Here is a 12,009-nt window from a genome sequence, read left to right as displayed (position 1 = left end):
CTTAAGCCATATACATGATTTATTACTGTCTTAACATTATAACTTGGGGGGGGGGGTCAAGACAGGGTTTCTCTGTGTAGCTCTGGCTGTCTTAGAACTCCCTCTGTAGACCAGGCTGATCTTGAACTCGGAGATCTGCCTGCCTTTGCTTTGAGTGCTGGGATTAAAGTCGTGTGCCATCACACCCAACTCTTAGCATTATTGTAAACCTTTTTCTATAAAAGGAATATGCTTTCTATGTCAGCAACCTTCACAGTAATTGTTGTCCATTATGCTTGTCTCCTAGTTGGCCAGAGTCTTCCTCCAGACCCCAGGGGGAGGCGCTCTCTTTCCCCTTCCTGTGTCCCCTCAGTGTTACCCTGCCTCATAATGGGATTATAAAGTTCATTTATTTGTTTATTTGCTTTGTTTTGTTTTATGTGTATGGTGTTTTACCTGAGTGTATGTCTGTACACAACTTGTGTTCCTGGTGCCTTCAGAGGCCAAAAGAAAACATGGAATGCCCTGAAACAGGTAGAGATGGCTATGAGCCACCATGTAGGTGCTGGGACTTGAACTCAGGACCTCTGTAAGAGCAGCCAGTGCTCTTAACCACTCACCCACCTCTCCTGCCCCAAAATGTTTGCTTTTTTGTTTTGGTTTGGTTTGGTTTTCGAGACAGGGTTTCTCTGTGTAGTTTTGGTGCCTGTCCGGAACTCGCTCTGTAGACCAGGCTGGCCTTGAACTCACAGAGATCTGCCTGACTCTGCTCCCAAGTGCTGGGATTAAAGGCTTATGCTACCACCGCCTGGCAAATGTTTGCATTTTTAACATTTGTGCTCACAAGCCTCCTAATGTGTTTCCAAGGTGACCCATCCCACACCTACCTGCCACCTAGACTATGCACATCTTGAGGATAAGAATGACATATTGCTCATTGGGTGCCCAACACAAGCTCTGTCCCAGAACACACACTCAAGAGAATGATGGATGGATGGATGGATGGATGTCCTCAGAACTCACACAGATCAGCCTGCTTCTGCCTCTTGAATGCTGGAATTAAAGGCTTGTGCCATTACAGCTGACTTAAAGTATTGTTTTTTAAGGTTTACTCTTGCCAATCAGCCATGGCGCACACCTTTAATCCCAGCACTCGGGAGGCAGAGCCAATCGGATCTCTATGAGTGTGAGGCCAGCTTGCTCTACAGAGTGAGATCCAGAACAGGCATCAAAACTGCATGGAGAAACCCTGTCTCGAAAAACCAAACCAAACCAAAAAAGGTTTACTTTACTTATGTGCTTGTGTCTGTGTAAGCGAATGCCACATGGGAGCAGGTACCGTGGAGGCCAGAAGAAACTATCCGACGCCCTGGAACTAGTGGCTGCCAAGTGTGCTGACATAGGGGCTGGGAACCAAACAGCTTAACAACTTAGCCACCTCTCCAAACTCCCAAGTAAGTTTTACACTGTGGGGCAGTATTCTGAACACCTTCAAATGTGTTTGGAAGGCAGAGGTCTGCCTGTTCCTCCTGATGTCACACAGCACACCCACAACAGAATTCGGTTATCAGAGAGTCAAAGCTACATGTGACAAAACAGCTGTTTCCTTTCTGCACTTAGCAAAAGAGCCAATCCCAGGGCTCTGCTCTTCCAGAGGTCCTGAGTTCAATTCCCAGCAACCACATGGTGGTTCACAACCATCTATATGAGCTCTGGTGCCCTCTTCTGACCTGCAGGCGTACATGCAGGCAGAACACTGTATACATAATAAATAAATAAATAAATAGATCCCCAACTCCCCAGACGGGGTTTCTCAGTGTAGCTTTGTGCCTTTCCTGGATCTCGCTCTGTAGCCCAGGCTGGCCTTGAACTCACAAAGATCCGCCTGGCTCTGCTTCCCAAGTGCTGGGGTTAAAGGCATGTGCCAAATGAATAGATCTTAAAAAAAAAAAAAAAAGACAGCCAATCCCTTCACCATCTCCCAGTCCACTTCCATGTTCCCCACAGAAAAGTCATGCCGAAAACCCAGTCCAAAGGGCTGGGACACAGCTTCGAAGAGGGTTTACTGGGCACTAGCAGGGCCTAGCTTCAGACCTAGCTCTAAACATGAAAACCAAAGGCTGAGCTTGTCACTGCTTAGTTCCCGCAGTATCACAGCCACAAAACACACGCTAGAGGGGCCCAACCCAAGGCTCTGTGCAGACAGGCCATAGAGGGATCATGTCCCACCCCCCACGGTGAGAGGCAGTGGTCAGATGAAGGTAAATCGGACAGCAAACTTCAGATCTAGTCTCAGTGCCCAGCCCCATTCGCTACTGGGTCTAACCAAGTACCAGGAACGTCTATCCTGCGTGACGTGTGCGAGCACCTATTCCTGGCGCCAGCAGTCCATTTCTTTTAATTTTGTCTGCAATAGCAACAGTCCCACCCACTAGTGTGGGATCCACAGCTCTGACTCCATCTGAAGCCCTTACCAAGACCTTAATCTCTGTGCACTCGACCTGCCCTTATCTAGTTCGGGGTTCAACCCTTGAGAAAGGGATGGAGCGGCCAGGTGGAGCGGTCCCTGCCTGTAGCCTCAGCTCTCAGGCCGTGGGGGCAGGAGAATCTTATTTTTAAGGTGAGCCTGGGCTACGGAAAACAAAATCCACCACCCTGTACCCACAAAGGAGCCCAAAGGTGGTTTTTGTTAAACTAAACCTCGCTGACCGACCCAGAGACTAGAGCATTTCGTGAGAAATTTGTTAACTGTCCTCTGCCTCCGAATTCAGAACCAAGAGGAAGAAGTGTGGAGTCGAAAATCTCTGGCAGGAGGGAGACAGAGACAAGCGAAGGTTTCTGAAAACCCTGCAGCAGGGGACCGTCCAGCGCGTGCAGTCGGCTTGCGGGGAATACCTGCGAAACGCGTTGTCTTGACCTGCATTTTCAGCCTGAAGAACTCCACGAACACTGAGATCCACTCGAGGCCACCGGTCTTCACTGAACAGCATCGCCAGAGGAGCCGGAGCCGGGCTTAAAACCGCAAAATTTTGAATGCTTAACCGATAATGTCCTAAAGGGCTTGCAAGAAACTTCTGCGGCGGGGGATAAGGAGCAGCAGGAACTTCTGTGATGCATAGGCTGCCCAGGAAGAGGACGCAGACAACTTTCAGAGTTGAGAAAAGCAGTCTCTTCCATTTTCTTGTGAAAAAAGACGAGCTCGCTGGCCCGTACGGGGATCGAACCCGCGACCTTGGCGTTATTAGCACCACGCTCTAACCAACTGAGCTAACCGGCCAGACCGGAGCGGTCTTGTCTCAGATCGCCTACAAGGTTTTTCAGACGCCCTGTACCCAGCTGTCTGGCTCCTCCTCCTCTCCTGAGTTCCAAGAACCAGGCTCTCTCCCACGCGCTCCCGCCTCCCCCGAGCTCTTTCTCTGTGCTTTACCCCTTGACCAGATGGAAAAACCGTCACCCAGGGCTCCAGAGGAGGCGGCCGACCACAGAGAACCCAGACTTCAGGAAAATGCCAGTTGCCTGTCCAAGGCCTGACTCCGCAGTTAACAAAGCTTTGAAATATTCCAGGTCAGAGTTCCGAAAATCTCTGCAGCTAGAAACCAGTATACTAACGCCTTTACTATGGCTAAATCAAACTTAGAACACGGAAATCCAGGCAAAAAGTAAAGAACCTCCCAACTTCCCAGCATCCAGTCGCCAGCCGCAGCTGGAATCTTGGCTTCCTTCCTGCGGATCTGAATCCTGTGAGCGCTCTTTCTTTTTCTTCCTTCCTTCCTTCTTCCTTCCTTCCCTTCTTTCTTTCCTTTTCTCTTTCTTTCTTTTCTTTCTTCTCTTTCTTTCTTTCTTTCTTTCTTTCTTTCTTTCTTTCTTTCTCTCTCTCTCTCTCTCTCTCTCTCTCTCTCTCTCTCTCTCCCTCCCTCTCTCCCTTCCTCCCTTCCTTCCTCTCTCTTTTTCTCCCCCTCTCTCTTTCCTTTCCTCCTTCCCTCCCTCCCTTATTCCTCCCTCCCGCCCTCCTTTCTTTCTTTTTCTGAGTTTGATCATTTATTTGTTACTCTTAAAGACTTATTTTTGACTGGACTCAGAAGAAGAAGGAGAAGGAGGAGGAGGAGGAGGAGGAGGAGGAGGAGGAGGAGGAGGAGGAGGAGGAGAAGAAGAAGAAGAAGAAGAAGAAGAAGAAGAAGAAGAAGAAGAAGAAGAAGAAGAAGAAGAAGAAGAAGAAGAAGAAAAAGAAGAAGAAGAAGAAGAAGCTGCTGCTCTTAGCGAGGGCAGCCTACGTCTCTTGCAAATCTGTTCCTGGAGTTTCTCTTCGGGTTCCTTCATTCTCTTGGCCAAAAGTTTAGCGTATTCGGCAGCCTCTTCGTTCTCTCTCATGCCTGTATGAAGCTTGCGTTCATTGTGCCCTGAGTTTCTGACAGCTGGTGGCTGGGAAGATATGCAGCTTCATCTTGACAGGGCCTGACATTCACATCTAGCTTTCTTTCAACTCGCGGCAATTTCTCCCGACTCAGCTTTCCGAATACTGAGATTACAGGCTCGAAAATGCCCTTATAAATCGTTCCTAAGCACAGTAATTCACATGCTTGAGTGAATAGGACATAAGCTTTTCTCAAAAACAAAACGAACAGAAGACCGAGCCACCACCCTGGCATTTTAGCGTAAACTCGGGCGACACCACGGACTTAGACTAAAATGGTAACTACTTTGTGTCTGGTAAACAATCACTTCACAGATTCCTCTAAAACCCGACTCAGGTGTCTCACTCGTCGGGCAGAGGCGGGAGGTTCGATGTTAGTTCCGGACAGAACCTGTCTCTGCAAGCTAGTAAATAACTTAGCTGGCCTAGGCCCCCGGCATGTGCGAAGTGGAGGCAGGGGGATCAAGAGTTCAAGGTGGTGCAGTCGAGTTCGAGACCACGTGAGTTTTGCGCTTCCCTTTACCCCAGACGTCCGCAAGACTCCTGCAGGCTTCCCTACGCCGGTTTGTACAGTCTCTGCCCCACCTCCAGGTGTTTGTTTATACCGTGAATCGTCTCCCACCATCACGTCGTGCTCCCCAGAAGGCCGCAGCCAAGCGGACCTCAGCAGACACTGGTAGTTGGAGCCCGGTCCGAACCTGGCGGGGAGGTGGAGGCACTAAGCACCCAGGCGCACAGGGCTCCCCGAGGCCTCGACACGGCCAGGCGCAGTGACTAATAGTGGACGCTAGGGGGCACCCGAGACCCACGGAACTCAAGCCATTAAATGGCTAAATAAAGAGCACTGAATATTAAGTTTTCATAAAGGGTGGATGTGTCTCTTTATATGCAGCATTTTAAATAGACCACTTTCTGAATTTTTACTTGTTCGCTTTTTTGAGAGTATCATATAACCCAGGCTAGCCTCATAGCTGAGAATGGCACTGAACTTTCTCTCGTTTCCATCCCCCAGTGGCTGGGAATATAGGCGCTCACTGCCGCGGCCGAGTATTTTTATGCCGTGCTGTGCTGGGGGCTGGGCTATGCCCAGGGCTTCAGGCGGGCTAAACAAACTACGAAATGAGCGCACCTCCAGGCGTTTATTTCTTCCTGGTAGAAGTTTTTGTGTTGTTCTGCTTTTCCGTTGCTTAGTGTTCTACATGAGAGTCACTGATTGGATTGTTGAATTCCTTTTTTAAAACAGTCGAAGGCATGAGATCAGAGAGCAGTTGTATTATTTTGTTTGTCTGTTGCTCCTAGTTGGAGACTCCCTTCCAGAGCGTCCTGCTGTAATCTGGGCTGGCTCTTCTCCACGCCCGCTGCCCAGCTCATCTCCCCATCTCCCCGGCATGCTTTGAATCCCTTTCCTCCTGGCCTGGGTTGGATCTCCTTCCGTCCACCCCAGGGTTTTGCCTCCCTCACTTACTTTTAGTTCGGACTCTGGACATTCGTCATCCATTGGTGGCTCCTGGAAAGTGTTGAGTCCTCCTGGCCTGTGTGATTTTGCTTTTGTCCCCACCGGACCAATAACTGGAGAACTGCAGACTAGTAACCACTGTCCCTCAGCAATCAGAAGGCCACACTCTCTGCCTTTTATTCGGGGTGTTCAAAGTCATGCCGCAGCGCAACCTTTGGGAGGTGACCAGCTCTGCTCCTTAACGTGTCACCTTCGGCACTGCTTTGTCACGGTCTGTACGTTGATATGGAGCGCTTGAATTCTTTTCTCTCTGGAGTGGCTAGTGATCAGACTCAGGACCTTGCACATGCTGAGCCTGTGCCCAACCACCGAGTTACAGCTTGGCCATGCCTTTGTCTTTTATCTTTCTATTTACATTTTACATTCTATTACAGACACAAAGGGTTCAGAACATCTTCCCTATAGAGACTGGACTCCTGCTTGTTAATTCTGGAATGGGGGTAGGGAGAGAAATGGAATAGAAAATGGGAAATCAGAATTTAAATGTTTCATTGCACAACATGTGCTGTATCAAAACTGTTAGAGAATAAAAAAGAAAAGAAGAGAAACAGAAGGGCTTTTCAGATGTCGCTTCTAATTTGCTAAAACAAATCAGTGTTCCAGGGACCGATTTGAAACACATCCCTCCCTAAAATATGCACATGGTTGGAAGGCTTTTTGCACAATTTCTTCTGAATGTAACAAAAGGAAAAAAAAAAAAAAAGCACAGGCAGTTGGAAGCCATGGACTGCTATCTGAGCTCAGGGGGCCACCAGCAGGTGACCTTGATAAAGCCCTTTGACACTCTGGGTCTCCAACAACAGGATTTATAGCTTCTGCAGCCCAGGTCAGCAAAGCGCTTCTCTGATTTACCGGTTTAATTGGCTCAAAGGGTAAAGTTTGTCCTGCATCCTCAGCACTCGCTTGAAATCAGGCTTGCCCCTAGACAGACAAGCATGTCCGAGAGGTGACAGGTGCCGGAGCTCCCTGGTTTGGATAAACGTTTATTGAGCTCTTGCTGTGTCACAGACCCTGTCAGGCCTCAGGCAAAGCCAGCCAGAAACTGGGTAGAGCACCGGAGACATCTCCCTTAGTCTGCACTGCAGCCCCTTGGGTGAGGATTTTTTCAACCTCACCTTACAGTAACAAGAATTTAGGGGGCTGGGTGTGGTGGCGCACGCCTTTAATGCCAGCACTCGGAAGGCAGAGGCAGGAGGATCTCTGAGTTCGAGGCCAGCCTGGTGGTGTACAGAATGAGTTCCTGGACAGCCAGAGCTACAGAGAAACCCTGTCTCGAAAAACAAAAATAAATCCAAAAATAGATACCTCCCCCCCCCCAAAAAAAAACCCTTAGGGATCTTGACCACGCTGCTTTTCATTATATCCCCAGTGTCTGCAACAGTGCTTGCAGCAAAACAAATGTTTGCTGAAAAAGTGAAACTTACAAGTTACATAACAGTCGCCATATACCCGGCTGGTAGCTGCTCAGCTGTAGGTGTTGCTACAGAACCGGCGCCAAGCGGTGTTGCAGTCACTTAAGGCTCAAGGACATTGTTCGCGCATCAGGTTCCACACCGCTACATTCTCAGGAGAGCCGGGACGAGCCAGCCCCACCAAAGCCGCCTACTCACTAAGGTAAGCAAGGGTGCTTCAGTTTAAAGCAGCGAGGGGCGTTGCTTAGCGACCAGAGGCGGCAGCCCGCACCGCGCGTGAGCGAACCGGCAGGCGCTTGGCTTCTCTTTTGCGCATGCGTGGGCGGCTGCCTCAGCAACACGCTCGCGTCCCCGGCCCCGCCGGGGGCGGGGGGGGCGGGGGGGGCGGGGAGAGACTGACGGTTGCTAGGGCGACAGGAATACAATATGGCGGCCGGGTCCTAACGCTCTCCAGGCAGAGACCACCGGGAAGGTCCACGAGCAGGAAGCCGCCTCAGGAAAGCCGAAGGCCGGTACCACGGTCTCCTCGTTTCCCTTCGGCCCGGGGCAGACCAGGGGCTGTCGCCGTCATCCACGTTCAGGATGAAGAGTGAGTGGGGCCGGGGAAGGGCCGAGGGTCCCCGGGGCCTGCGCGGCGGCTCCGCCGCGGGGTGAGTCCGGCTCCGGCACCTCGGGGAGTCTGGGGAGTTGAGTGCGATTTCATTCATCCGTTCTTCACTCGTTCGTCCGTCCGTCCGTCCGTCTGTATGTGAGATCGCACCTAAACCCAAACATTCGGCTGTGGGCTCTGAGCGCCCACAGTGTGGCCCCCGGCCCTTTAGGGACAGCGGCAAAGCCCGGCTGTGAGTCTTACTTTTTGAAGCAGCCGTTCAGTGCAATTTAAAACGGTCGCTTAGAAGTTGGGAATTGAGGCAGTCATTCTAGAAAATAGAAGGACTGAAAAAAAAAATGGACTTATTGTTGGGTTTGTGGGTAACTTACCTTGGGACGGCAGTTTGTTTTCACAGCCGTACAGTTCGGACTGCCTTTTACAGCTGCCTGTAGCCGGAGGTGCAGGAAAATCGCAGTTCCTTTTGCTGTTAAGATTAGATTATGTGTAGTTACCATATTAAGTTTACATTACATTTTGATTGCCATGCAGTAATTTCTATGTTACCGTAATTTAGATAACATTAAAAAAAAAATAAGTGATCTCATTCACCCTCCATCAGGCATTTTCATTTCTTCTGTCCAGTAGTATTTATGTGGTTATCACTTCTATTTGGGGGGTTTTCTTTGAGAGCAGAATCTCATTTAGCCCAGGCTGGCCTTGAGCTAGATACAGCTCAGACTGGCTTTGAACTCCTGGCCCTCCTGCCTCCGTATTTCAGGCACTGGCATTACAGGCTCTGCTACCACGTCGTCCAGCATGTTTATCATTTTCACTAATGCCTCACACAGCTGCAGTTAAAATGCACAGCCTACAAACATCTTTACATGTTTACTTAGTACTGCACACTAATAGACACATGTTATTCTCTATTTATCTTTTCCTCCCCAAGTGTTTCATTTTCAAATATGCAGAAGAATTAGAAGGGTACCCTGCATATTCCCACCTCTTTCATTATTTTGTCTTGTTTTGTGCACTCATTTTGCTCTGGTGTTCTTTGTTTATTGACATTTGTTTCTTTCCACCGAGTTATTTGTAGACATCATGACATTTCACCACTACTAATTCAGCAAGTATCTACCTAAGGGCCAGGGACTCGATCGAGGCTAGGGAGGTGGCTCACCGGATAAAGTGCTCGCTTTACCAGTATGAGAACCTGAGTTCCGTCCCTTCCGACCCCCGGAAAGCCAGAGGCAATGGCGCCTATCTGCAATCCCTGTACTCTTCAGCAAGATGGGAGGTGGACACGGAGAATTCCTGGGAGCTCAAGGGCCTTTGCTTTGGCTACTCCGAAGCAAACAAGAGACTCTGTTTCAAACAAGGTGGAAAGTGAAGCCCAAAACCCAAGGTTGGAACATTCACCTCCCTCACAAAACAAGGCCATTCTACACAGTCACATGTTGCCATATTGACACATACACATACACACATTTTTCCATGTGCAGATGTATTTAGGAAATGTGACTGCAGTACAACTGTTATTTAATATACAGTTCCTATTTCAGTCTTTTCAGTTAACTTAGTAATGTCCATTGTAGTTATTTTGTTTCCAGAATCCAGTCAGAAACACAAATTCTATTTTGGTGTCACATTTCTCTGGTTTCCAAATTTGGATTCATCTGATGGTTTTCTCATGATTAGCTGTAGTTTAATTAAGTACTCTTGTAAGTGGTCGGTCAGGTGATAGGTCACCTTCCCAGGGTTTCCCACCAGAGTGGCTGGTGTCAGCTTATTATGTTTTACTGGTTAGAAGTGATCGTTGGTCACTCTGCTGACCCACCTTTGCCCTTGGATCCTTTGTGCTCCAGTCTCGAGAGGCAAACACTCTCACTGTGTCCTGTGTGTGTTTGTTTACATATGTGTGTATCAGTCCCTCACACTGATTCATACTGAGTGTAGTTTTAACTTTTCTGCTCTTAGTGTTGTTGTTGTTTGAGACACCCTGGCTGGCCTAGAACTCACTGTGTAGACCAAGCTAGCCTCAAAGTTGGGGCAATCCTTCTTCCTTTGTCTTCTGAGTGCTGGAATTATAGTCTTGTGCCACTGAATCCCTCCCTTTAAGAAAGATTACTGCTGGACAGTGGTGGCGCACGCCTTTAATCCCAGCTCTTGGGAGGCAGAGGCAGGTGGATCTCTGTGAGTTCGAGGCCAGCCTGATCTACAAAGCAGATGCCAGGACAGTCAAGACTGTTAAACAGAAACCCTGTCTCAAAAAAAAAAAAAAAAAAAAAAAAAAAAGAAAGAGGAAGAAAGATTACCTTCATACACTCAGAGGCAGAGGCAGGTGGATCTCTGTGAGTTTGAGGCCAGCCTGGTCTACATAGCAAGTTCCAGGGCAGCCAGGGCTACATACTAGAAAGTCACTGCCTCAAAAACCAAAATCTTATGCAGTAGTGTGTGCCTGTAATCCCAGCATGCTTACCGTGGGATTGGGGGCAGATATAGGATGTTCTCAAAAAGCTTGTGGGCCAGGCATATGCAGTAGTAAACACAAGACCTTGTCATAGATTTTGCTACTGTTATGAATCGTAATATAAATATCTGATATGTAGGATATCTGATATTTGACCCCCAAATGGGTCACAACCAACAGGTTGATAACCACTGTTCTAATACAATACAGTCCAAAAATAATACTAATACTCATGTGCTGAGAAATGATGGTAGGAAAATATTAAAAGTCTTTGCTTTCTGTAACCAATCCATTGTATTCCCGTACAAGCAGGAATCTTTGTAAATTTAGTAAGGACACAGCAGTTGAACATACAGGGTATTTGAGGTTCGGTGGCACTGTGATTTATGATGGCCTTCTCTGAGCTGCGCACATGTTGTGTGCTCCATCCCAAGGCTGCACTGAAGTGGTAGGATGCAGCATGGCTAGGTGCAGGAAGCATCTCAGCTTTATTCTGGGTTTGATTTTGATCACTGGTGGTCATTGTGTGTTCAGAAACCTTCCCCCACCCCAGAAACTTTTAACTGTGGCCAAACTTTTGGTGACACTCACGTTTAGTCAGTTTTTCTGTCCTTTGCCTTGTGCATCGTTTGCATAGTGATTAGCAAGGTGTTCCAGGGTGAATTTAAGAGCATGGGCTCTGGAGCTAGGTAGGTGCTGCAGCCTGGCATAGAGCGAGGCAGACACTGCACACAGGAGCTGGGTGCTCACTGCAGCCAGGAGCTGGGTGCTCACTGCAGCCAGGAGCTGGGTGCTCACTGCAGCCAGGAGCTGGGTGCTCACTGCAGCCAGGAGCTGGGTGCTCACTGCAGCCAGGAGCTGGGTGCTCACTGCAGCCTGGCATAGAGCTAGGCAGACACTGCAGCCAGGAGCTGGGTGCTCACTGCAGCCTGGCATAGAGCTAGGCAGACACTGCAGCCAGGAGCTGGGTGCTCACTGCAGCCAGGAGCTGGGTGCTCACTGCAGCCAGGCATGGAGCTAAGTGGACATGGCGGCCTCAGGCCCATTACTGACCTTTCTTACCTGGCTTTCTTCATGGCTGTAGTGTCCGTCTCAGAATAAATCACTCAGAATAAATCTGCTAGGGATCAAACCTGGGTCCTCTGGAGGAACAATAAGGGCTCTTAACTGCCATCTCTCCGGCCTCCTCAGCTCTCATCTTTAAACAGGTATAGTAACAACTGTCTCCAGGGGTAGTAACAGCCACGAGAGGATCTGTTCAAGGTTCAGATGAGATGCTCTATTTGTCATGGCACTGTGTCTGATGCATGGAAATTAGGAGTGAATACCTTGCTGTCCCAGTAGATGGAAGACAGGGACATGAGAGAGGAAAGAATCAAAGTATCAGTTCCTTACTTTGAAAAATTTTGTCTTTAATCTAATTGGAATCCTCATTTTTTCCCTGTCTGGAATATTTATTTGTTTGATTGCTTATGTTTTTTAACACAGGGTTTCTTTGTATAGCTTTGACTGTCCTAGAATTCGCTCTGTAGACCAGGCTAGCCTTGAACTCACAGATATCCACTGAGATCAAAGGCTTGTGCCACCACCACCCAGCCTGTCTGAACTTTTTAATGGATTATTTAGACA

General features: G+C 48.7%; 1 protein-coding gene, 1 long non-coding RNA gene and 1 other non-coding gene across 15 annotated transcripts in view; 1 reads left to right on the top strand and 2 right to left on the bottom strand.

Annotated features, from left to right (window-relative positions):
• Nucleotides 1–3,182: 3,182 nt before the first annotated feature.
• Nucleotides 3,183–3,256, bottom strand: Trnai-aau (transfer RNA isoleucine (anticodon AAU)). The gene has a single exon. It is a non-coding gene; the product is annotated as a tRNA-Ile (tRNA).
• Nucleotides 3,257–5,241: 1,985 nt separating this feature from the next.
• Nucleotides 5,242–7,471, bottom strand: LOC121822492 (uncharacterized). The gene is made up of 2 exons (XR_006063652.2): nt 7,331–7,471; nt 5,242–6,335 (listed from the first exon to the last, which is right to left on the bottom strand). It is a non-coding gene; the product is annotated as an uncharacterized LOC121822492 (long non-coding RNA).
• The window catches only part of Mok (MOK protein kinase), a 38,015-nt gene continuing 33,409 nt past the window's right edge, over nt 7,404–12,009 (top strand). For 9 of the 13 annotated variants that reach the window (XM_076551404.1, XM_076551407.1, XM_076551406.1 and 6 more), the window contains exon 1: nt 7,702–7,907. In XM_076551404.1, coding sequence (XP_076407519.1) covers nt 7,901–7,907 — 7 coding nt within the window. In that variant the 5' untranslated portion in view covers nt 7,702–7,900. Of the gene's footprint in view, nt 7,521–7,686; nt 7,969–12,009 lie in introns of those variants that run through there. The other 4 variants (XM_076551408.1, XM_042261194.2, XM_042261193.2 and 1 more) reach the window with 3 other exon arrangements.

The sequence above is a fragment of the Peromyscus maniculatus genome, chromosome 14 (genome assembly GCF_049852395.1).
Source record: "Peromyscus maniculatus bairdii isolate BWxNUB_F1_BW_parent chromosome 14, HU_Pman_BW_mat_3.1, whole genome shotgun sequence".
Classification (NCBI taxonomy): Eukaryota; Metazoa; Chordata; class Mammalia; order Rodentia; family Cricetidae; genus Peromyscus; species Peromyscus maniculatus.
The sequence above is the reverse complement of the archived record's forward strand: the minus strand, read 5'-3'. Positions and strand labels throughout refer to the sequence as shown.